Here is a 24578-nt window from a genome sequence, read left to right on the forward strand (position 1 = left end):
CCCCCTGCCGAGCTCCCATCCCGCTCCCTGCAGCCCCCGCCCCCTGCCAAGCCCCCGCCCCACTCCCTGCGGCCCAGTGCCCCCTAGCGCTGTCCTGGGTCATTGCGGCCAGCACTGACAGCCCCTGGCCCGCGGTCCACTGCATCTGCATCTCTTTGGGTCACTGCCCAGGCCTGGCTCAGCCAAGCCCTGAGGAGGTGGCTGCAGACACTGCTCTGGCTCCCAGCCACACACACCTGCCCTTGCAGCTCTGCCCCAGGGCCCATCCACCTCCCCCTCCCCAACCGAGGCACCCCTCCCCCCACCAGACGCAGCCCCCTGCCCCCAGGTCGAGCACTCAGCAGCCCCCTCCCACACCCCGTGGGCTCTGTATTCTGGAAGGCAGAGGAGGTCGCCATCGCCCAACCCACAGCCCCGTGCCCAGCCCCAAACTGGACTGGCTGAGCTGGGGGGTCGCTGGGAGGTCTTGGTGACCCCCCAGGCCTGTGCATCACACCCTGGATCCCAGCCCCAGGGCGGGCGGGGATGTGCATGGAACATGCTGAGCACCGGGCAAACCGAGTCTGAGCCCAGTCCCCTGGCATACCCTGCCCGGCCAGGCCCCAGGGCGGCCATTCGGCCCCCCGGCTGTCCTCTTCCAGGCACCTCGCTGCCCTGTTCCACCAGCAGAGCAGCCGCTGCTATGGGCCCATGCCAGCCCTGGGCAGGCCCAGCACGGCAGCACACCGCCCGAGCTAGAGACGGGAGCCAGCCCTCGGGCAGCCGCACATCATGAGGCAAATGCCCCACTGGGAGCCCGCCGGGCAGCCTCCTGCACTGCCCCAGCACCCACTGGCTTGGCAGTCCCTGCCCCCCAGCCTCCCGGCAAGGCTGCTGCATGGAGCCCAGCCCAGCTAGCGTCGGCCTGTCCCGCTGGGTGCCCCAGAACTCAGCCCCACTCAGCCTGCCATCACAGCCGCCCCCGGCAGGGCCCCAGTGGGCCTCACCGCTCTCTCCGCTCCCGGCAGGGCCCCAGTGGGCCTCACCGCTCTCTCCGCTCCCGGCAGGAAGCACCCCCAGTGGGCCTCACCTGGGTGACCTTCTCGGTGACGTTGTGCGTCCGGTCCTTCAGCTTGGTGGGCGCGATGATCTCCCGCTCGCTGGACGGCGACGTCAGGAAGGCCTCGGCCTTGAAGTCCACGAAGTTGAGTGTGATCTGCGGGATCCTGCTGATGGTGCGGTAGCGCATCAGGTCTGAGTCCGAGGTGGAGTTCAGCAGGCTGCTGCGCAGGTTGTTCATGGCCCCTGAGGACAAGAGGACGTGACGGTCGGGGGCAGCCTGGCACAGAGGGCCCAGCTCCTCTGCAGAAGGCAGCAGCTCTGGGAACTGCCTGAGAAACAAGGAGACACTGGCATAGACGGGCCCCATGCCAGGGTCCCAGGGCTCAGTCTGGGCAGGACTGACCCCGTGCCAGCTCCCCTGGGGCTCAGTGTGGGCGGGACTGACACCGTGCCAGTGTCCCAGGGCTCGGTGTGGGCGGGACTGACCCCATGCCAGCTCCCCTGGGGCTCGGTGTGGGCGGGACTGACACCATGCCAGTGTCCCAGGGCTCGGTGTGGGCAGGACTGACCCTATGCCAACTCCCCTGGGGCTCAGTGTGAGCAGAACAGGCCCTGTGCCGGCACCCCAGGCCTGGGTGTGGGCAGGACAGACCCGTACTGGTGCCTTGGGGCTGGGTGTGGGCAGGACAGACCCGTACCAGTGCCTTGGGGCTGGGTGTGGGCAGGACAGACCCGTACCAGTGCCCCGGGGCTGGGTCTTGGCAGGACTGACCCCGTGCCAGCGCCCCAGGGCTGGATGTGCAGCTGAGGGGCAAGAGGCAGGCTGTGAGGGCTGGGCTGGGCTCTGGATGGGGAGCTGTGCCAGTGAACAGGTGGTGAGTAGCTGTCAAGCTTTTCCCGTTGGGGTCTGGGGGCTATAGCCCTGCTCCCCGGGGGCCAGGGTCCTGGTGGAGGGAGACGGGGAGGCCCCTCCCCATGGGAGTCCATCTGTCCCCAGCCAGTTAATAGCATGGTCCCCAATGCGCTAACGGGGCAGGGGCTGAACAGGTAACTGCTGTCCCTGCTATACTCCTCCGGACGGAAGAGTGTAAAAATATTCCTCAGGTGTACAGGAGGGAAATCAGGAAGGTCAGATCACACCTGGAGTTTGTGACGAAGCAGGACTGTTCTTAATGTTACCTCTGAATATTGTGGGAGTGCCTCAGTTTCCCCTAGGCAGTTCTTAAGTGTCTAGGTGGTGAGATAAGGGTGTATGATCGTTGCAGAGCCCTAGAGGGCAGGTGTGGGCAGGGGTCTGGACACAGAGAATGGCTGACACCCTGTCTCCTGGCAACTGATGGCCTGGGCCCTTCCCCCCTGCAAGGTGAGAGCTAAAGGGTTGGAGAACAAAGGAATCAGGTGACCTCCCGCCCCGGGAAAGGGACAAAGCCCAGGGGATGGGGGGCTGGAGGGAGTTTCAGTTTGGGGCTGGCTGGGACATGGAGTGAAGGGCAGACAGGGTTGTCTGGCTCACTGCCCCCCAAAATGGACCCAGCTGAGGGATCCTGTTCTCTGCACCTACAAGCTCTGTCGTAGACCATGTTCCTGTCGTCTAATAAACCTTCTGTTTCCCCGGCTGGCTGAGAGTCCCGTCTGACTGCGGAGTTGGGGGGCAGGACCCTCTGGCTTCCCCAGGACCCCGCCTGGGCGGACTCGCTGTGGGAAGCTGTGACGATGTGACGCAGCAGGGAGGGGGGAGTGTTGACCTGGGAATGTGCCCTGGGGACGGGAGACCTGAGAGCCTGTTACCTGAGCCAGGAGGGGGAGGTAACACCTCTGCCCGGGGAATGTGGATGGAGGCTGCAGCAGGGAACCTGCTCGGTGGGTTTAGTTTCAGTTTGGGGCTGGGTGGAGGAACACAGGGAACCCCAGGGCTGGGGTCTAAGCTCCCTGCTCCCCCAGAAGGACTTCACTGAGGGGTCCTGGGTGTACCCACAAGCTCTGTTTTGGACTGTGTTCCTGTTGTCCAATAAACCTTCGGTTTTACTGGCTGGCTGAGAGTCTCAGTGAATCCCAGGAAGAGGGGTGCAGGGCCTGGACTCCCCCACACTCCGTGACAGAAGCGCACGGAGGGGCAGAGGAGGCTGAATGCTCCGGGGTCAGACCAAGGAAGGTGGAGCCGGGTGAGCTGTGTGTCCTGCAGACAGGCTGCTCACAGAAAGGAGACTTCCCCAGAGTCCTGCCTGGCTTCGAAGGGAGCAGGTCCAGAGCATCGCCCTGGGACTCCATGACAGAGTTGCAGCTCACAAGAGATGTTAAGAGTAACAAGAAGGGTTTCTTCAGGTATGTTAGCAACAAGAAGAAAGACAAGGAAAGGGTGGGCCCCTTACTGAAGGAGGGAGGCAACCTAGTGACAGAGGATGTGGAAAATGCTTTTTTTGCCTCTGTCTTCACGAACAAGGTCAGCTCCCAGACTACTGCACTGGGCAGCACAGCATGGGGAGGAGGTGACCAGCCCTCTGTGGAGAAAGAAGTGGTTCAGGACTATTTAGAAAAGCTGGACGAGCACAAGTCCATGTGGCCAGCTGAGCTGCATCCAAGAGTGTTAAAGGAGTTGGCGGCTGTGATTGCAGAGCCGTTGGCCATTATGTTTGAAAACTCATGGCGATCGGGGGAGGTCCCGGACGACTGGAAAAAGGCTAATGTAGTGCCAATCTTTCAAAAAGGGAAGAAGGAGGATCCTGGGAACTACAGGCCAGTCAGCCTCACCTCAGTCCCCGGAAAAATCATGGAGCAGGTCCTCAAAGAATCAATCCTGAAGCACTTAGAGGAGAGGAAAGTGATCAGGAACAGTCAGCATGGATTCACCAAGGGCAAGTCATGCCTGACTAATCTAATTGCCTTCTATGACGAGATAACTGGTTCTGTGGATGAAGGGAAAGCAGTGGACATGTTATTCCTTGACTTTAGCAAAGCTTTCGACACAGTCTCCCACAGTATTCTTGCCAGCAAGTTAAAGAAGTATGGGCTGGATGAATGGACTAAAGGTGGATAGAAAGTTGGCTAGATTGTCGGGCTTGTCACGGAGTCACCAGGGGGATGCTCTGGAACTACTCCATATGAAGCCAGCCAGGACTCTGGGGGAGCCAGGTCCGGGAACAGACTGTCTTCAGGGCAAGAAGCTCACACGGCTTCCACCTTCCTGGGGCTGACCTCGGAGCATTCAGCATCCCCTTCTCACACCGTGCACTGCCCACAGCGAGTCTGCCCAGGCAGGGTCCTGGGGGGGCCAGAGGGTCCTGCACCCTGTGACGATGTGACGCAGCAGGGAGGGGGGAGTGTTGACCTGGGAATGTGCCCTGGGGACGGGAGACCTGAGAGCCTGTCACCTGAGCCAGGAGCGGGAGGGGGAGGTGACACCTCTGCCCAGGAATGTGGACGGAGGCTGCAGCAGGGAACCTGCTGGGTGGGTTTAGTTTCAGTTTGGGGCTGGGTGGAGGAACACAGGGAACCCCAGGGCTGGGGTCTAAGCTCCCTGCTCCCCCAGAAGGACTTCACTGAGGGGTCCTGGGTGTACCCACAAGCTCTGTTTTGGACTGTGTTCCTGTTGTCCAATAAACCTTCTGTTTTACTGGCTGGCTGAGAGTCTCAGTGAATCCCAGGAAGAGGGGTGCAGGGCCTGGACTCCCCCACACTCCGTGACACACCCGAATTCCGCAGTCAGATGTGACTCTCAGCCAGCCAGTAAAATAGAAGGTTTTTTAGACGACAGGAACATGGTCTAACACAGAGCCTGTAGATGCAGAGAACAGGACCCCTCAGTCAGGTCCGTCTTGTGGGGCAGGGAGTCCAAAGCCCCATCTAAGCCTCCCTCCATTTCCCCAGCCAGCTCCAAACCGAAACTCTCCAGCCTCTCCTCTCACCTCTGTCTCTTTCCAGGGCCAGGAGGCCACCTGATCTCTTTGTTCTCCAACCCCTTGCAGAGGAGGGGCCCAGGCCATCAGTTGCCAGGAAACAGGGTGTCGGCCACTCTCTGTGTCCAGACCCCTGCACACACCTGCCCTCTAAGGCTCTGCAACAATCACACACCCTTATCCCACCACCTAGATACTTAAAAAGAAAAGGAGGACTTGTGGCACCTTAGAGACTAACAAATTTATTTGAGCATAAGCTTTCGTTAGCTACAGCATCCAATGAAGTGAGCTGTAGCTCACGAAAGCTTATGCTCAAATAAATTGGTTAGTCTCTAAGGTGCCACAAGTCCTCCTTTTCTTTTTGCGAATACAGACTAACACGGCTGCTACTCTGAAACCTAGATACTTAAGAACTGCATAGGGGAAACTGAGGCACCCACAGATTATTCAGAGAAAACATTAAGAACATTTCCACTTTGTCACAGGGCTCAACGGGTAGTGATCAATGGCTCCATATCTAGTTGGCAGCCGGTATCAAGCGGAGTGCCCCAGGGGTTGGTCCTGGGGCCAGTTTTGTTCAATATCTTCATAAATGATCTGGAGGATGGTGTGGATTGCACCCTCAGCAAGTTTGCAGACGACACTAAACTGGGAGGAGTGGTAGATACGCTGGAGGGTAAGGATAGGATACAGAGGGACCTAGACAAATTGGAGGATTGGGCCAAAAGAAATCTGATGAGGTACAACAAGGACAAGTGCAGAGTCCTGCACTTAGGACGGAAGAATCCAATGCACCGCTACAGACTAGGGACCGAATGGCTCGGCAGCAGTTCTGCAGAAAAGGACCTGGGGTGACAGTTGATGAGAAGCTGGATATGAGTCAACAGTGTGCCCTTGTTGCCAAGAAGGCCAATGGCATTTTGGGCTGTATATGCAGGGGCATTGCCAGCAGATCGAGGGACGTGATCGTTCCCCTCTATTCGAGATTGGTGAGGCCTCATCTGGAGTACTGTGTCCAGTTTTGGGCCCCACACTACAAGAAGGATGTGGATAAATTGGAGAGAGTCCAGCGAAGGGCAACAAAAATGATTAGGGGTCTAGAGCACATGACTTATGAGGAGAGGCTGAGGGAGCTGGGATTGTTTAGTCTGCAGAAGAGAAGAATGAGGGGGGATTTGATAGCTGCTTTCAACTACCTGAAAGAAACTACTACAACCTGTGCTGGGTGACGGTGCCCTGCCCCTGCCCAGCGCGGGCCGGTGCGTGTGCTGGGTGACGGTGCCCTGTCCCTGCCCAGCGCGGGCCGGTGCGTGTGCTGGGTGACGGTGCCCTGTCCCTGCCCAGCGTGGGCCGGTGCGTGTGCTGGGTGACGGTGCCCTGCCCCTGCCCAGTGCGGGCCGGTGCTTGTGCTGGGTGACGGTGCCCTGTCCCTGCCCAGCGCGGGCCGGTGCTTGTGCTGGGTGACGGTGCCCTGTCCCTGCCCAGCGCGGGCCGGTGCGTGTGCTGGGTGACGGTGCCCTGTCCCTGCCCAGTGCGGGCCGGTGCGTGTGCTGGGTGACGGTGCCCTGTCCCTGCCCAGCGCGGGCTGGTGCCGGTGCTGGGTGGCAGTGCCCTGTCCCTGCCCAGCGTGGGCCGGTACCTGTGCTGGGTGACGGTGCCCTGTCCCTGCCCAGCGCAGGCCGGTGCTGGTGCTGGGTGACGGTGCCCTGCCCCTGCCCAGCGCGGGCTGGTGCCGGTGCTGGGTGGCAGTGCCCTGTCCCTGCCCAGCGCAGGCCGGTGACGGTGCTGGGTGACGGTGCCCTGTCCCTGCCCAGCGTGGGCCGGTACCTGTGCTGGGTGGCGGTGCCCTGTCCCTGCCCAGCGCGGGCCGGTGCCGGTGCTGGGTGGCGGTGCCCTGCCCCTGCCCAGCGCGGGCTGGTGCCGGTGCTGGATGGCGGTGCCCTGCCCCTGCCCAGCGCGGGCCGGTGCCGGTGCTGGGTGGCGGTGCCCTGTCCCTGCCCAGCGCGGGCCGGTGCTGGTGCTGGGTGGCGGTGCCCTGTCCCTGCCCAGCGCGGGCCGGTGCCGGTGCTGGGTGGCGGTGCCCTGCCCCTGCCCAGGGCGGGCTGGTGCCAGTGCTGGGTGGCGGTGCCCTGCCCCTGCCCAGCGCGGGCCGGTGCCGGTGCTGGGTGGCGGTGCCCTGTCCCTGCCCAGCGCGGGCCGGTGCCGGTGCTGGGTGGCGGTGCCCTGTCCCTGCCCAGCGCGGGCCGGTGCCGGTGCTGGGTGGTGGTGCCCTGTCCCTGCCCAGCGCGGGCCGGTGCCGGTGCTGGGTGGTGGTGCCCTGCCCCTGCCCAGGGCGTGCCGGTCCTGTTACCTGTGCTGCCGTGGCGGTTTTGCCCCCGCCTGTCACCCTCGCCCTTCATGGCCTCGATGTCGTCCACGGAGGAGGCGCGCCGCACACTGTGGCAGCTCTCCCGGGACCGGCAGCGCGACAGGCTGCAGTTGGAGAAGGAGGCGTCCAGGTGGAGGCGGTCCCTGTCGGCACGGGGTGATGAGTGGGTGACGGGGGGCTCCAGGCCTGCCTCACCCAGCGGGCCCCTCCCTTCCTCCAGCTCCACCAGGGCCTTGCGCTCCTCCAGCTGGGAGTCCCGGCAGCTGTTATCCAGGGAGGAGGTGACATCATCTGGGGCCCCCGACTCGCTGCTGGGCTTGGAGAAGTCTACGATAACGGCATCTGGGCCCCCCTGGGACAACGACTGCTTGCTGGCCGTGAGCGCCAGCAGTGCTGGCAGCTTCAGCTTGAAGGACTTGCTGCGCCCTGTCAAGGAGAGGAGGTGAAGGGGTGGGGGCGGTTCTTAGCGCTTTGCATGAATACCATGTGTGCCTCAGTTTCCCTGTGTGCTGTGTGGGTAAAGAGGGAGTGGGAGGGGGGTTTGCTGATGCCGGGGACCAAGTGTGACCTCAAAGAGCAGCCAGGACCCCGGACAATGGCCTGGAGATGGGGGACCCAGCGACTGGTGACACGGAGCAGCCGCTTCTGGCCAGTGGGAGGACAAAAGGCTGAGGAGAGAGGGGCCGAGTGACCTGCAGCTGGATGGAGGGGGCTGGGCTGGGACAGGGAGCAGCCTGGGCCCATGGGGACGGGGACAGACCCAGCTGGACGGGGTGAGACTGGCCAGGCCGAGAGCTCTGAGAACGGCCCGGGCTGGGTCCAGACGCTCCATAAACCTCCGGTGTGAGGCTGGCCGAGAGTCGCTGCCAGCTAGAGATGCGGGGTGGGGGACGACGACACATCGCTCCCGCTGGGGGGGGGGAGAGATCGGGGGGGCATCGCTCCCGCTGGGGGGGGGCATCGCTCCCTCTGGGGGGGAGGGATCACTTCCTGGGGGGGGGAGATTGTGGCAGGGGGGCATCGCTCCCTCTGGAGGGGGAGATCGGGGCTGGGGGGCATCGCTCCCTCGGGGCTGGGGAGATCCAGGGGCATCGCTCCCTCGGGGGTAGGGAGATTGGGTGGAGGCATCGCTCCCTCGGGGGTGGGGAGATCGGGGGGCATTGCTCCCTCGGGGGTGGGAAGATTGGGGCGGGGGCATTGCTCCCTCTGGGGGTGGGTTCCCTGAGGGGCCCACGGCAGAGCCAGGCTGCTGGAGGCTCAGAGAGGTGCGGTTCCAGGAGGTGGCAGGGCCAGAGGGCCTGACTCCGGAGAGTGGACCCCGAGAAGGGCTGTCACACTAACGCGGGTTCCTCCCAGAGGCCGTAGGGAGCCAAGAGAGCCCGGGGCCTGGGAGTCCAAGACAGAGGCCCCACATGGGTCAGACATCACCATGGCCATGCCCAGCCCTAGGGCATCCCCAGAATCCTGTGCCCAGGTGGGGAGCAGGCAAGGGTTGGACAGCCCCACAGCCAGCCTGCCCCAGAGCCCTGGGCTCAGACTGCAAGCAGGGCAGCTCCCATCCCTGGGCTCTGCTCCTCCCAGCCACTGAAGGCCTGGCTGGAGCTGGACTGAAGAGCTGGGGAGGAGCCAGCTCCAGGACAGGCTCGGCCTGGGGCACAGCAAGTGGGGCCCGTTCTGTGGGACAGTGAACCGCTGGGTCCACAGGCTGCACGTGCCCAGCTCTGTGTGTCAGGAGTGTGCCAGGCCTCGGGCAGTGCCCCGTGGGACAGGCACCCATTGGTGTGGTAGCCTCAGTTCCCCCCCAGGGGTGACGAGGAGATGGAGTCTCTCCCTCCCTGTCCATGGAGCGCTGATGGGGCCTACCTGCAGGGAACCAGTTGGTAGGGGTCACCCAGTGGTTGGTGTCCTTAGCCGGGGAGCCCAGCAGCTCCTTCTCCAGCACCAGCTCGAAGTTGAGGATGAACATGATCACAGCCCCATCCTCGTTCTTCACGGGCACCACGTCCACCAGGCACAGGAAGCAGCTGCCTGCGGGGGCACCGAGAGGGTCAGTCCCAGCCCCTGCCAGCGGCACAGCCCGGCTCCCCCCTGAGAGCCTTCGCTTGCCTGGCCCCCGGCTCCGGCGCCCCAGGCAGCCTCCCCCAGGAGAACCCTGCCAGAACCATGGACCTGCCCACTCGGACACCAGCCCCAAACCAGGCAACAGAGCCGGGCGAGGGGTGGTGTCATGAACCTCAGAGATCCCGTGGGGGAGAACGACTGGGGGAGCAGGCTGGACGGGGCCGTGGGGGGGGGAGGGGCTGGTGGAGCAGGCTGGACGGGGCCGTGGGGGGGAGGGGCTCGATGGGGCCGTGGGAGGGGAGGGGCTGGGGGAGCAGGCTGGACGGGGCCCTGTAAGTGGCAGAAAAAGGCCGGGCGACTGCGGGGGCTGCACACACAGGCCTCTGACCCCGGGAAGGGGGGCAGCCCCTGTCTATGGGGCTCTGGCAGCCCCCACCTGCTTGCCCTCAGCCCCAGGCCCCGAAAGGCCAGAGGGCGCAATGGAGGGCTGTCCTCGGGGACCAAGAGGGGGCGCTTTGGGCAGATCTCCAGGCAGCCCCCTGGAGATGGCTCAGCCGGGACTGTCTCCCTGGGTAGGGGGCCCTACCCTCACAGTTGGGCACCAGCCAGGGTCGGGGCCCTGGATGGCCTTTTAAGCCGCGCAAGGCACTTTCACAGCCACTGTGTTAATCCGGGCAGACGAGGCTCCTCGAGCTGCGAGCTCTCCAGGGATGAGGGGGCATCTCACCCCTCGCCCAGCCAGCCCTGGGCAGCCCTGGGCTCCGCACACCCCACTGGCACAGCCAGGGCCAGGGAGAGATCCCAGCCCATTCACACAGGCGAGGGCACTCAACATCTGCTCATGACCCGGGCCAGACGGGAGCCAGTGCCCCCGAGAGGGAGCACAGTGAGTAGGCAGGACAGGGCAGGGCAGTTTGGGGCAGGTGCACAGCAGGCAGGCTGGGGGGCAGGGCAGGGCACAGGCCACCTGGGGCAGCCGCAGCTGTGCTCTGCCAGAGGGACACGTCACCACAGGCTGCAGGGGGCCCCCGACCGGCCCAGCCAGGTCACCCTCCCCTGCCTGCCAGCTTGCCAAAGTGCAGGGGCCAGGGAAGGCTCCCTCGCCCCAGATGTGGCTGCAGAGCACAGCCCCTGGCACACAGCTGGCAGGGCAGGAGGCTCCTACAGCTTACGGCCACCCAGCCCAACCCCTCTGCCGGGCACCCAAAGGAGTGGGCGGGTTCCCCCGTCTCACGCCTGGCCTGGCAGCAAGGGTATGGCTGGCAGGGAGCCCCGGCACACAATGCACCAGCTGGCTCGGCAGCTCCCGCCCACCGGGGAATCCCAGCCCAGCCAGCCACTTGGTGCAGGCTGGAGAGACGGCTTGGCATGCTCCCGCCCCGCACTGCCCCAGAGGGAGTGCCTGGGGCAGCAGGAGATGGGTGTCCACATGGAGCCAGGGGGCTCCACACCAGGGAGCATGGGCAGGCCATGGCCGGGAGTCCCAGCAGGGTCTGGGTGCGGGAATTAGCCGCAGGCTGGGGCAGGCCGGGGCCAGGGCTCCCTGTAGGAGCTGGACATGGGGATTATCCGCAGGCTGGGGCCGGGGGTCCCTGTAGGGGCTTGGATTAGCCGCAGGATGGGCCATGCAGGGACCAGGGGTCCCAGCAGGGGCTGAGGGGCTGAAATTAGCTGCAGGATGGGGAATGCAGGGGCCAGCGGTCCTGGCAGGACTGGGGGGCTGGGCATGGGGATTAGCCAGAGGCTGGGGCAGGGGGTCCCAGCAGGGGCTAGGGGGCTGGGATTAGCCACAGATATGTGGCCCCTCCTTGCGCTGGCAGATTTGCTTCCTCCCCATCCACACTTTAGTGAAGCAGGAAATCCTAATCCGCTCTGATCCCCTCTGAGCCTGGGGGCATCCCTGGGGGGCACACACAGCAGCTGCCCACTACCAGAGCTGGCCTCAGGCTGGCCCGGCCCCCCACCGAGCCCTCCACACTCACAGATGGCGCCAGCTTCCCCCCACCCCCAATGGAGGCCAGTGAGCGTGGGAGGTTGGTTACATATCCCAGCTGGGCAGATGGGACCTCCTGCCATGCCAAGGCAGCCCGGCTGGGTCCCTCCCGGCCTGCAGGGCACCCCGGGCACTCTCAGCTCTCCCACCGCTGGCAGGGCGGCTGCTCAGTGTGCTGGTGCTGTCATCACTGGCCAGCAGGAGCCCCACGGGCATGGCCTCCCCTCTGCGGCTGGCCCAGGCCCAGCGCCCTGCTAATGGGGAAGGGAGCCCGACACCCTCTGCTCCTCCTCTGCTCTGTCACTGCCCCAGGCCTGGGCTCCCATGGCCCCACAGCACAGCCCCACTGCCCCCCAGACTTCAAACCAAGGTCACAACCGCAGCCATGCAGGGGTGGGTGGGGCTGCGTCTGGCTGGAGGGGGCCCTGCCTGGCCAGAGGGGAATGTGCCTGGCATGACAGAGGCCATATGGCTGGCTACAACCAGAAGCAAAGATCACGGGAACGGGGCTGAACCACCCCAGGGGGCCTGTGCGCATCCGTCTGTCCCCAGGAGCCCTGCGCGCATCTGTCCATCCATCCTCAGGAGCCCTGCATGCGTCTGTCCATCCCCAGGGGCCCTGGGCATGTGACACGAAGTGGGAATGTTCTTAATGTTTTGCCTGAATACTGTGTGCCTCAGTTTCCCCTATGTGTTATTCAAGTGTCTAGGGAGGGGGATAAGGGTGTGTGATCATTGCAGAAACCCCGAGAGGGCAGGTATGACTGCAACACTCTGTATGCTGGCAACTGATGGCCGAGGCCCATCCTCTGCAAGAATCAGCCGGAGGTGACGGAAAACAGAGAGAGGTGCAGGCCAGGGGACCTGTTCGTCTGGGAAAGACACAAAGGCTGGAATAGGGGCACCTGGGCATGACTGAGGGTGGGCAGCCGGAAGGGGTCAGGCTGGTCTGGGACTGGGTGGGGCGGGGGAGAAGAGTCCAGAGCTCTGGATCCCCCCACCAAGATGAACTTGGCTGTAATTGCCGGTTTCCTGTGCTGACAAGCTCTGCTCTACGCTGGGTTCCCCACAACTAATAACCCGTCTGTGTCACACGCTGGCTGGGAGCCACTGCTGGCTGCGGAGTGGGGGACAGGGCCCTTTGGGGCCATGTGAGGCTCCCCAGGGGTCCCGTCCAGGGGGACGCACTGCAGGGAGCTCAGGGGACTGAGCTCTCCAAGGCTGGAACCAGGAAGTGCCGAAGCTGAGAAGGGGAGTCACGGTGCACTGGGGTCCTGCCTGACTTCAGTCAGAGTGGGTTCCGGAGCACCCAGCCTGGCATCCCATGACAACAGGCTGTGCCAGGGACCTGGGCGTGTCTGTCTACCCCCATCGGGCCGCAGCCTGCGAGCCTTGCTCCTGCCCAGAAAGTTGCTCTGTCCCACAATGGCAGGGAGGAGACGCTGCTCTCTGCCCCCAGTGCCACGCCCCTCCTGGGCCCCTCCCACGGCCACTCGGGGCCATGGTGGCACCTCGGACACCCCCTCCAAGGCTGCTTGGGACGCAGAGGGCAGGCAGGGGAGACTTGCCCAGAATTCCCCATGCTGCCCTCACACACACACATTCCTCCGCAGTGCCCCCAGCCACGCCTGGTACCCCACACCCTGCCCGACATGGTTCACTGTTTCTATTACCTTGGCATCCCCAAGCCCAGCCCCAGAGCAGGACCCTGCTGCACCAGGCACCGCCCAAACCCAGAGTGGAAAGAGGGGCCTGCCCCATGGGGCTGATGCGTGAAGTACATGGCCCGAGACAGACAGACAGAGATAGATTGAGCGGCACGGACCACTAGGAACCTCCAGCACCACGCTGCTCTGCAGGTTTACCAGCTGCCCCACAGCCCATCCCTGTGCCCTGCACCCCCATGGAGACCCTCACTGCCCCCCATGTGCCCCTCCATTCTCCCCCAGCACATGCCACCCCATTCCCTGTTCTGGAGCATGGCACCTCCACCACTCTCACCCCCAGACACCTCCCCAACGGCCTCCACTAGCACACGGTGAGACTTCACAGGGCCTGGAAGTTACAAACAGGAGAGGGGAGGGGCTGGGAGCCAGGACTCCTGGGTTCTGTTCCAGCTCTGGGTCAGTGGGGTCTGGTGGTTAGAGCAGGAGGGCTGGGAGCCAGGACTCCTGGGTTCTATCCCTGGCTCGGGGAAGGGAGTGGGGGCTGGTGGTTAGGGCTGGGGGCCAGGACTCCTGGGTTCTATGCCCGGCTCTGGAGGGCAGGGGGTTAGAGCAGGGGAGCTGGGTCCCAAGACTCCTGGGTTCTATCCCGGCTCCAGGTGGCAGTGGGGGCTGGTGGTTAGAGCAGGGGGGCTGAGAGCCAGGACTCCTGGGTTCCATGGATGTTAAGCACGTCACTTAGGGCATGACTGGCTAGTGCCCAGACTGGCGGGAGGGCGCTGAGATGGCTGCCGCAGAGCCTCCTGCCAGGCCCACAGGAATGGCAGCCAGGGCAGCACTTCTAGCCTTTGGCCAGCAGATGACAGGCTTCCCCCACCTCACAGCCAAGCTGGGGCTCGCCCCCCAACTGGTGGCAAAGTCTCAGGCTAAACTACGGCAAGGGAGGCACATTCGTCCCAGAGCCAGCTGGGCAGTACCAGTGCCACACCCCCAGCACAGGGATAGACAGCTGCTGGTCTCTGCCAACACCCTGCCCCATCCTTGGGGATCTGTGGAGCCAGGCCACCTGCATAGGGCTGCTGACTGCAGGGCCGGGGCATGGGGCGGCGTACACGTCACATGCCCACTCAGTGACCCAATTAGCAGGCCACGCTGGGTGAGGAATCCTGGTCAGGTGCCACCAGAGGCACATGGTGTTACACGCTCAGACTGCAGGACCATGGGCCCAGCGCCAGCTCCCCCGTCCCCCTGCAACAGACCCCTGGCTGCTCGGAGCCTCGCGGCCGGCACAGGGACCAGCCAGGTGTCTGGGCCCTCCCAGTTGCATGGGGGGGGGGCAGGCACCAAACTGGGGACACTCCCCCCCCCCCCCCAGCCCCAAGCCCCAGAGGAGAATGGGGATTGCTCTGCCTTGTGCCCTCACTAGCCACCCAGGCCAGTGCAATGGACACAGCATGGCATGGATCCCGCTGACCAGGGCGTGGCAATCCCAGCACCAGCACTGGGGCGCGGTGTCACAGAGCGTGGGGGAGTCCGGTCCCTGCACCCCTCTTCCTGGGATTCACCGGGACTCTCAGCCAGCCAGTAAACCGGAAGGTTTATTAGTGTGATGCAGCAGGGCCTTTGTGAATAGTTCGTAGTCTCCTTTCTCCGCCCCTTCCAGTCAGCAGTACAATGCCACGGCCTTGGGGTCCAGTAAGGGGGTGAGAGACTGGAGCCTGTCCGCAGGATCAACCTGGTGCAGCTCGCAGGCCGTCTCAAAGGCATCCAGGAAGTCATCCATGTCCTCCCGCTCCTTACCCTGGGCCAGGAGGCACTTATCAAAGCTCCGTGCTGTCCGGGGTCCCCCATCACTCACTGCAGCCGGGGGCTCGTTGCTCCTCAGCCTGGCCAATTCCAGGTCATGCTGTCTCTGTTTCTCCTGGCTGTTTAAAAATAGCCAGAGCTTCGGGAACCAGCTGAGCGGCGGCGAACCAGCTGAGCAGCGGGGGACAGCAGAGCAGCACACAGCAGGAGTTTGCCTGGGAGTTCGCCTGGAGTGAGCCCAGTGAGGCTTACATCTTGTCAACTTCTCTGAGGAAGCTCATAGTAGGAAAGTGATATGGAAGGGGGGGTTCAGCTGTTGTGACCTGCACTGGATGTGCAATGTTTGTCTTTCTTCCACAGGACAGAAGCGACTTTGTCTGTACAAAGTGCAAGCTGGTCTCCATATTGGAAGAGAAGATTGAAGGTCTGGAGCAACAGATAACGACCCTGCGTTGCATATGAGAATCTGAGGATTTTCTGGACAAAAGTCAGGATATGCTTCTACGGGCGCAAAGCTCTAAAGATTTAGAGCAGGTTGCACAGCGGAGCCAAGAGGCCAGTGAAGAAGCTTGGCAACATGTGACCTCCAGAAGAAGAAGGGGGAATGTCCGGGTTCCAGCAACGCAGACACAGGTAACTAACCGCTTTCATGTTCTCTCCACAGGTACCATTGCGGAGAGTGGACCAGATGATACGTCTGGGGGGAGAAAGCAGAAGGAGACTCCGCTGGTTGGAAGGCATGAGATGCGATGTCCTGAGGTTGGGGGTTCCACGACCACCACTCCCAAGAGAAGGAGGCGGGTGGTGGTGGTCGGGGACTCTCTCCTCCGGGGGACTGAGTCATCTATCTGCCGCCCTGACCGGGAAAACCGAGAAGTCTGCTGCTTGCCAGGGACTAAGATTCGCGATGTGACGGAGAGACTGCCGAGACTCATCAAGCCCTCGGATCGCTACCCCTTCCTGCTTCTCCACGTGGGCACCAATGATACTGCCAAGAATGACCTTGAGCGGATCACTGCGGACTACGTGGCTCTGGGAAGAAGGATAAAGGAGTTTGAGGTGCAAGTGGTCTTCTCGTCCATCCTCCCCGTGGAAGGAAAAGGCCGGGGCAGAGACCGTCGAATCGTGGAAGTCAATGAATGGCTACGCAGGTGGTGTCGGAGAGAAGGCTTTGGATTCTTTGACCATGGGATGGTGTTCCATGAAGGAGGAGTGCTGGGCAGAGACGGGCTCCACCTAATGAAGAGAGGGAAGAGCATCTTTGCCAGCAGGCTGGCTAACCTAGTGAGGAGGGCTTTAAACTAGGTTCACCGGTGGAAGGAGACCAAAGCCCTGAGGTAAGTGGGAAAGCGGGATACCGGGAGGAAGCACAGGCAGGAATGTCTGTGAGGGGAGGGCTCCTGCCTCATACTGGGAATGAGGGGCGATCAGCAGGTTATCTCAAGTGCTTATATACAAATGCACAAAGCCTTGGAAACAAGCAGGGAGAACTGGAAGTCCTGGAACAGTCAAGGAATTATGATGTGATTGGAATAACAGAGACTTGGTGGGATAACTCACATGACTGGAGTACTGTCATGGATGGTTATAAACTGTTCAGGAAGGACAGGCAGGGCAGAAAAGGTGGGGGAGTAGCACTGTATGTAAGGGAGCAGTATGACTGCTCAGAGCTCCGGTACGAAACTGCAGAAAAACCTGAGTGTCTATGGATTAGGTTTAGAAGTGCGAGCAACAAGAGTGATGTAGTGGTGGGAGTCTGCTATAGACCACCGGACCAGGGGGATGAGGTGGATGAGGCTTTCTTCCGGCAACTCGCAGAAGCCACTAGATCGCACGCCCTGGTTCTCATGGGTGACTTTAATTTTCCTGATATCTGCTGGGAGAGCAATACAGCGGTGCACAGACAATCCAGGAAGTTTCTGGAAAGCATAGGGGACAATTTCCTGGTGCAAGTGCTAGAGGAGCCAACTAGGGGGGGAGCTTTTCTTGACCTGCTGCTCACAAACCGGGAAGAATTAGTGGGGGAAGCAAAAGTGGATGGGAATCTGGGGGGCAGTGACCATGAGTTGGTCGAGTTCAGGATCCTGACACAGGGAAGAAAGGTTCGCACCAGGATACGGACCGTGGACTTCAGGAAAGCAGACTTCGACTCCCTCAGGGAACGGATGGGTAGGATCCCCTGGGGGACTAACATGAAGGGGAAAGGAGTCCAGGAGAGCTGGCTGTATTTCAAGGAATCCCTGTTGAGGTTACAGGGACAAACCATCCCGATGAGTCGAAAGAATAGTAAATATGGCAGGCGACCAGCTTGGCTTAACGGTGAAATCCTAGCGGATCTTAAACATAAAAAAGAAGCTTACAAGAAGTGGAAGGTTGGACATATGACCAGGCAAGAGTATAAAAATATTGCTTGGGCATGTAGGAATGAAATCAGGAGGGCCAAATCGCACCTGGAGCTGCAGCTAGCAAGAGATGTCAAGAGTAACAAGAAGGGTTTCTTCAGGTATGTTGGCAACAAGAAGAAAGCCAAGGAAAGTGTGGGCCCCTTACTGAAGGAGGGAGGCAACCTAGTGACAGAGGATGTGGAAAAAGCTAATGTACTCAATGCTTTTTTTGCCTCTGTCTTCACGAAAAAGGTCAGCTCCCAGACTGCTGCGCTGGGCATCACAACATGGGGAGTAGATGGCCAGCCCTCAGTGGAGAAAGAGGTGGTTAGGGACTATTTAGAAAAGCTGGACGTGCACAAGTCCATGGGGCCGGACGAGTTGCATCCGAGAGTGCTAAAGGAATTGGCGGCTGTGATTGCAGAGCCATTGGCCATTATCTTTGAAAACTCGTGGCGAACGGGGGAAGTCCCAGATGACTGGAAAAAGGCTAATGTAGTGCCAATCTTTCAAAAAGGGAAGAAGGAGGATCCTGGGAACTACAGGCCAGTCAGCCTCACCTCAGTCCCCGGAAAAATCATGGAGCAGGTCCTCAAGGAATCAATCCTGAAGCACTTACACGAGAGGAAAGTGATCAGGAACAGTCAGCATGGATTCACCAAGGGTAGGTCATGCCTGACTAATCTAATCGCCTTCTATGATGAGATTACTGATTCTGTGGATGAAGGGAAAGCAGTGGATGTATTGTTTCTTGACTTTAGCAAAGCTTTTGACACGGTCTCCCACAGTATTCTTGTCAGCAAGTTAAGGAAGTATGGGCTGGATGAATGCACTATAAGGTGGGTAGAAAGTTGGCTACATTGTCGGGCTCAACGGGTAGTGATCAATGGCTCCATGTCTAGTTGGCAGCCGGTGTCAAGTGGAGTGCCCCAGGGGTCGGTCCTGGGGCCGGTTTTGTTCAATATCTTCATAAATGATCTGGAGGATGGTGTGGATTGCACTCTCAGCAAATTTGCGGATGATACTAAACTGGGAGGAGTGGTAGATACGCTGGAGGGCAGGGATAGGATACAGAGGGACCTAGACAAATTGGAGGATTGGGCCAAAAGAAACCTGATGAGGTTCAATAAGGACAAGTGCAGGGTCCTGCACTTAGGACGGAAGAATCCAATGCACCGCTACAGACTAGGGACCGAATGGTTAGGCAGCAGTTCTGCGGAAAAGGACCTAGGGGTTACAGTGGACGAGAAGCAGGATATGAGTCAGCAGTGTGCCCTTGTTGCCAAGAAGGCCAATGGCATTTTGGGATGTATAAGTAGGGGCATAGAGAGCAGATCGAGGGACGTGATCGTTCCCCTCTATTCAACATTGGTGAGGCCTCATCTGGAGTACTGTGTCCAGTTTTGGGCCCCACACTACAAGAAGGATGTGGATAAATTGGAGAGAGTCCAGCGAAGGGCAACAAAAATGATTAGGGGTCTGGAACACATGACTTATGAGGAGAGGCTGAGGGAACTGGGAATGTTTAGTCTACGGAAGAGAAGAATGAGGGCGGATTTGATAGCTGCTTTCAACTACCTGAGAGGTGGTTCCAGAGAGGATGGTTCTAGACTATTCTCAGTGGTAGAAGAGGACAGGACAAGGAGTAATGGTCTCAAGTTGCAGTGGGGGAGGTTTAGGTTGGATATTAGGAAAAACTTTTTCACTAGGAGGGTGGTGAAACAGTGGAATGCGTTACCTAGGGAGGTGGTAGAATCTCCTTCCTTGGAAGTTTTTAAGGTCAGGCTTGACAAAGCCTTGGCTGGGATGATTTGATTGGGGATTGGTCCTGCTTTGAGCAGGGGGTTGGACTAGATGACCTCCTGAGGTCCCTTCCAACCCTGATATTCTATGATTCTATGATTCCTTCTCCTCCAGCTCATGCTGACACTGCTTTTCCTGCTCCTGACGCTGCTTTTCCTGCAGTTCCCGCTGCCTGAGCTCCAACTCTCCCAGTTTTAGCTCCTTCTCCCAGTGCAGCTGCGTCAGCTCCAGCGATGGGGAGCTCTGCGAGGAGGATCTCCTGCTGGCCGCAGGGGTCACAGTGCCCTCAGTATTCGCTGGGTTCCTCCCAGCCCTTCCCCTAGGCATAGGTAGAAGGGGTCTCGGGAAGCCCTCAGCAGCCTCCTGTTCACTCCCCGCTGGGACAGACACCGGTGCCTGTGCTGCATCTGCCAGGCTGCTTCCCTCCGAGACAGGGATCAGTTCGTTTGAGCGATCTCCCTCCTCCAGCTGGGCAATCAGCTGTTCTTTGGTGAGCCTCCCAATGCGCAACCCCCTCTGCCTGCACAGCTCCGCCAGGTCGCTCTTAAGGCGTTTAGCGTACATCTCCCTGCTGGCCACTCACAGGCCTGTGTGCTCGCTTCCAGGGAGAACCCCTAGGGTGCCAGCCCTTCTTGAGGTCACCACTTCTTTGTCAGGGTCAAGCTGCAGACTCCTCCGCCCCTGGGACCGCTCGCTGCAATCCCCAGGGGGACCCTGTTACTGTAAAAGTCCTTCTCGCTGGCCACATGCTCCCAGGGGTTAACCGCCCCCTGAAACCGCTCCTCGCTGAGCCTTCAGCACGCCTGGTCCTCGTCAATCCCCCTTCGTTTTACTGCTTCCCAGTCACTTACTGCAGGAAGCGCCGTCCACAGGGTGCAGTAGATCCCACCTCTACCACCAGCTGTGACGGAATGTGGGGGTGTCCGGGCCCTGCCCCCCTCTTCCTGGGATTCACCGTGACTCTCAGCCAGCCAGTAAAACAGAAGGTTTATTAGATGACAGGAACACGGTCTAGAACAGAGCTTGTGGGTACAAGCAGACCCCTCAGTCAAGTCCTTCTGGGGGGCAGGGAGTTTAGAGCCCAGCCTTGGGGTTCCCTGCCTTCGACCACCCAGCCCAAAACTGAAACCAAAAAACCCCCTCCCGCAGTCTCACTCCTCCTCCCCCTGTCTCCTCCTCCAGGCTTTGTCCAGTTTCCCCGGGGCAAAGGTGTCACCTGCGTCCAACCCCCTCCCAGCTCAGGTGACAGGCTCAGGTCTCCTCACTCCAGTGGAGTCACCCCCTGCTCTCCCATCCCCCATGCAGACAGTCCCAGCAGAACTAGACGCTATTCCCCGGTCAATCCACCCCACTCCCTGCTGCGTCACACACGGCAATCCCCCTGCCAGGGCCAGGACGCGGCAATCCCGGCGCTAGGGCCAGGGCACAGATCCCGCCGATGGGGGTGCAGCTATCCCGGCGCGAGGGCCAGGGTGCAGATCCAGGACTGTTTATACAGGGCTGTTGCCCCCCAGCGCTGAGATGTGCCTCCCTGGGGTGGGCCCAGCCACGATTGACCCAGGTCCCAGCATGGCTACCACTTAGGGTAGCACAGCAGGTGAAGGAGAATCCTGACTCCCGGGCAGCTGTGCTCTGGCTACAGAGAGCTCTGGGTATGGGTAGCGAGGGAGGGCTCAGGGCTCAGCCCAATGCGTTGGCCTGGCCCCGTCCCAGGGCCAGCAGGTGGCCTCTCTGCAGCACGCAGCTCCAAAGCCTCTGGCTAAGGTGCTGCTCCAAGCTGCGCTTGGCAGGAAAAGGCAGCGTGCGGCTCCCCCGCCAGCCAAGCGCCGCACGCTACAGTCAAAACACACAACGTTGCCGGGTGGTATGCGAGGGAAGCGCGGGCGCAGCAGGGCCGTGCGTCACAGACAGACCCCCGCTGAGCACACTGTGCTCCCAACTGCCCTGCAGGCTCAGAGCATGGGGCCGGGAGAGTGAGGTGAGCACTCAGAGCAAGGGAGCTCACGGCGTGCCACCCCACACACCCCGCTACCGAGAGATTGGGCAACAGGAGGGCAGGAAAGGAATGGGACATGGGCCTTTCCCCTCTAGGAATCCAGCTCCAATCCAGTCCAGGGCAGGGGGCATCAATTCCAGGTGGGGCACTGGCTGGCGTCTCTCTGCGAGGTGTGAGTGGGATAAGCAGCCGTGTGACCACCGCACACTGAACCCCATAAAGCCCAGAGCCAGGCGTGCTGAGCAGGGAAGGGAGCGTGCTGGGGAAGGGCTGGAGCCAAAGATGGGGCCTGGGCTACCCCAAAGTCACCCCACTGTTGCAGCACTGCAGATACCCCTCTCCCTCCTGGGTGACCACAAGCTGCAGTGCTCACACCACGAGCGGAGCTGGGCCCCCTTCTCCTGCTGACCCACTCACAACGTTCCCCCAAGACAGGCAGCACTAGAGAAGCCCCGCATGAGATTCCGACCCCCCCTCAGCCCAGGACACCAGGCCAGCCTCTCAGGCAGAGCTCCGGGCCCCCAGCAGTGAGGACGGCACCAGCTCCCTGCCCAAGGCACCCCCAGTCACAGAGCCCTCTCACAGGGACATGTGCCAGCCTGAGCCAGTCACGGCTGCAGGCTGGGGTGGGAGCTGGGCACAGCCAGAGAGCCAGGAGAGCAGGGGCCAGCACCCTCTTCTGGCCAGCACCAACCCCACGAGCTGCTCGCCCAAACGCCGCGCTGCCCTGGGAGATGCAGCACAAAGCCCACCAGGCTCCCGCGCCCCAGAACGGAACCGCAACATGCTGCTACAGGGCACGGCCTGGCGCCCCACACCCTGCAGCACCAGCTCAGGCCCGAAGCCTGCCCGTCAGCGCAAGGGAACACAACACGGGCAGCTGTGCTCAGCCTGGCCCGCCCCTGCCTGGGGAGCTTGTCTCTGCAGGGGGGCGGGCTCAGCTCTCTCCAGCATTGCCATGGGGGCCAGCTCGGACCGTGGGGAGAGCGCTCCCTGCTGAGCCCATAGCCTGCGGCCCAGCCGAGCCCCCGCCCCGCTCCCCGCAACCCCAGCCAAGCCCCCACCCCGCTTCATGAAGCATAGCACGCCCTGCCGAGCCCCCGCCAGGCTCCCCAATGCCCCCAGCTGAACCCCCACCCCGCTCCCCACAGCCCAGCGCCCCCAGCTGAGCCCTCAACCTGCTCCCCATGGCCCAGCACCCCAGCCAAGCCCTTGCCCCGCTCCCTGGCGACCTCTGATGAGCCCCCGCCCCGCGGCCCCCCCAGCCGATCCCCCCCCCCAGTCCCCAAGGCCCAGCGCCCCCTGCCGAGCCCCGCCCCGCTCCCCGGCGCCCCCGATGAGCCCCCACTCCCTAGCGCCCCCAGCTGAGCCCCCACCCCGCTCCCTGCGGCCCGAAGCCCCCTGATGAGCCCCCGCCCCACTCCATGAAGCATAGCACCCCCTAGCACGGCACTGGGGAAACAGGGTCAGCACTGAGTGAGGGGAGAGTGCCTCTAGCCCTGCGCTTGCAGGTACTCCAGCTTGAGTCCCCTTGTCCTCCTGACCACTCTTGGGCCTCACCCAGGGTGGTTCAGGCCTGGCTCCTGGAGCCAGGGAAGGGTTAAGCACATGCGGGCTCCATTTATCACACACCAAATGCAGCTCTGTCTGGCACTGCTATAAATATCCAGGGGAAAGGAGTGTCCGCTCCCGCGGGCGACACTGCTGCTGCAGTGTAAGCCCCTCCCCCCCACATGCGCACTGTGGCCTGCAGGGGGGCTAGGACCCATCAGAGCCAGGCAAACAGTGGGGGTGGGGGGAACAGATCAGGCCTTGACCTTGGGGCTCAGAAGATGGCAGGTGCCTTTCATCCGCGCCAGAACCCCAGGAGCTGGGAGACAGGCACCGAGCGAGGAGACAGCAGTGCCAGCATTGGGTGGGGGAATGGAGATGAGTGACACTGAGTGGGGTGGGGGGGGCCTCAGCCTAGTGACACTAGGGGGAACGTTTGAGGCAGCTGACACTGTGGGGGGGGAGGTGACAAAGGGGAAATGTTTTGGAATACATTTATGAATCATAGAAGATCAGGGTTGGAAGGGACCTCAGGAGGTCATCTAATCCAACCCCCTGCTCAGAGCAGGACCAATCCCCAACTAAATCATCCGAGACAGGGCTTTGTCAAGCCTGACCTTAAAAACTTCTAAGGAAGGAGATTCCACCACCTCCATAGGTAACCCATTCCAGTTCTTCACCACCCTCCTAGTGAAAAAGTTTTTCCTAATATCCAACCTAAACCTCCCCCACTGCAACTTGAGACCATTACTCCTTGTTCTGTCATCTGCTACCACTGAGAACAGTCTAGATCCATCCTCCTTGGAACCCTCTTTCAGGTAGTTGAAAGCAGCTATCAAATCCCCCCTCATTCTTCTCTTCCGTAGACTAAACATCCCCAGTTCCCTCAGCCTCTCCTCATAAGTCATGTGTTCCAGTCCCCTCATCATTTTTGTTGCCCTACACTGGACTCTTTCCAATTTTTCCACATCCTTCTTGTAGTGTGGGGCCCAAAACTGGACACAGTACTCCAGATGAGGCCTCATCAGTGTGGAATAGAGGGGAACGATCACGTCCCTTGATCTGCTGGCAATGCCCCTACTTATACATCCCAAAATGCCATTGGCCTTCTTGGCAACAAGGGCACACTGTTGACTCATATCCAGCTTCTCGTTCACTGTAACCCCTAGGTCCTTTTCCGCAGAAGAGCTGCCAAGCCATTCGGTCCCTAGTCTGTAGCGGTGCATGGGATTCTTCCATCCTAAGTGCAGGACTCTGCACTTGTCCTTGTTGAACCTCATCAGATTTCTTTTGGCCCAATCCTCCAATTTGTCTAGGTCCCTCTGTATCCTATCCCTACCCTCCAGCATATCTACCACTCCTCCCAGTTTAGTGTCGTCTGCAAACTTGCTGAGGGTGCAATCCACACCATCCTCCAGATCATTTATGAAGATATTGAACAAAACCGGCCCCAGGACCGACCCTTGGGACACTCCGCTTGATACCGGCTGCCAACTAGACATGGAGCCATTGATCACTACCCGTTGAGCCCGACAATCTAGCCAACTTTCTACCCACCTTATAGTGCATTCATCCAGCCCATACTTCTTTAACTTGCCGGCAAGAATACTGTGGGAGACAAAAAGAAAAGGAGTACTTGTGGCACCTTAGCGACTAACCAATTTATTTGAGCATAAGCTTTCGTGAGCTACAGCTCACTTCATCCGATGAAGTGAGCTGTAGCTCACGAAAGCTTATGCTCAAATAAATTGGTTAGTCTCTAAGGTGCCACAAGTACTCCTTTTCTTTTTGCGAATACAGACTAACACGGCTGTTACTCTGAAACCTGTCATTATGTGGGAGACAGTGTCAAAAGCTTTGCTAAAGTCAAGGAACAACATGTCCCCTGCTTTCCCTTCATCCAGAGAACCAGTTATCTCGTCATAGAAGGCAATTAGATTAGTCAGGCATGACTTGACCTTGGTGAATCCATGCTGACTGTTCCTGATCACTTTCCTCTCCTCTAAGTGCTTCAGAAT

The 24578-nt window shown here is 60.8% G+C and overlaps 1 protein-coding gene across 4 annotated transcripts in view; it reads right to left on the reverse strand.

The window, feature by feature from the left end:
- The window catches only part of KCNH2 (potassium voltage-gated channel subfamily H member 2), a 127671-nt gene that overhangs the window by 66498 nt on the left and 36595 nt on the right, over positions 1-24578 (reverse strand). For 3 of the 4 annotated variants that reach the window (XM_074946618.1, XM_074946619.1, XM_074946620.1), the window contains 3 exons: positions 9166-9330; positions 7285-7728; positions 1070-1284 (listed from right to left, as the gene is read on the reverse strand). In XM_074946618.1, coding sequence (XP_074802719.1) covers positions 1070-1284; positions 7285-7728; positions 9166-9330 — 824 coding nt within the window. The remainder of the gene's footprint in view (positions 1-1069; positions 1285-7284; positions 7729-9165; positions 9331-24578) is intronic. The other variant, XM_074946621.1, reaches the window with a different exon arrangement.

The sequence above is a fragment of the Natator depressus genome, chromosome 2 (genome assembly GCF_965152275.1).
Source record: "Natator depressus isolate rNatDep1 chromosome 2, rNatDep2.hap1, whole genome shotgun sequence".
NCBI classification, from domain to species: Eukaryota; Metazoa; Chordata; order Testudines; family Cheloniidae; genus Natator; species Natator depressus.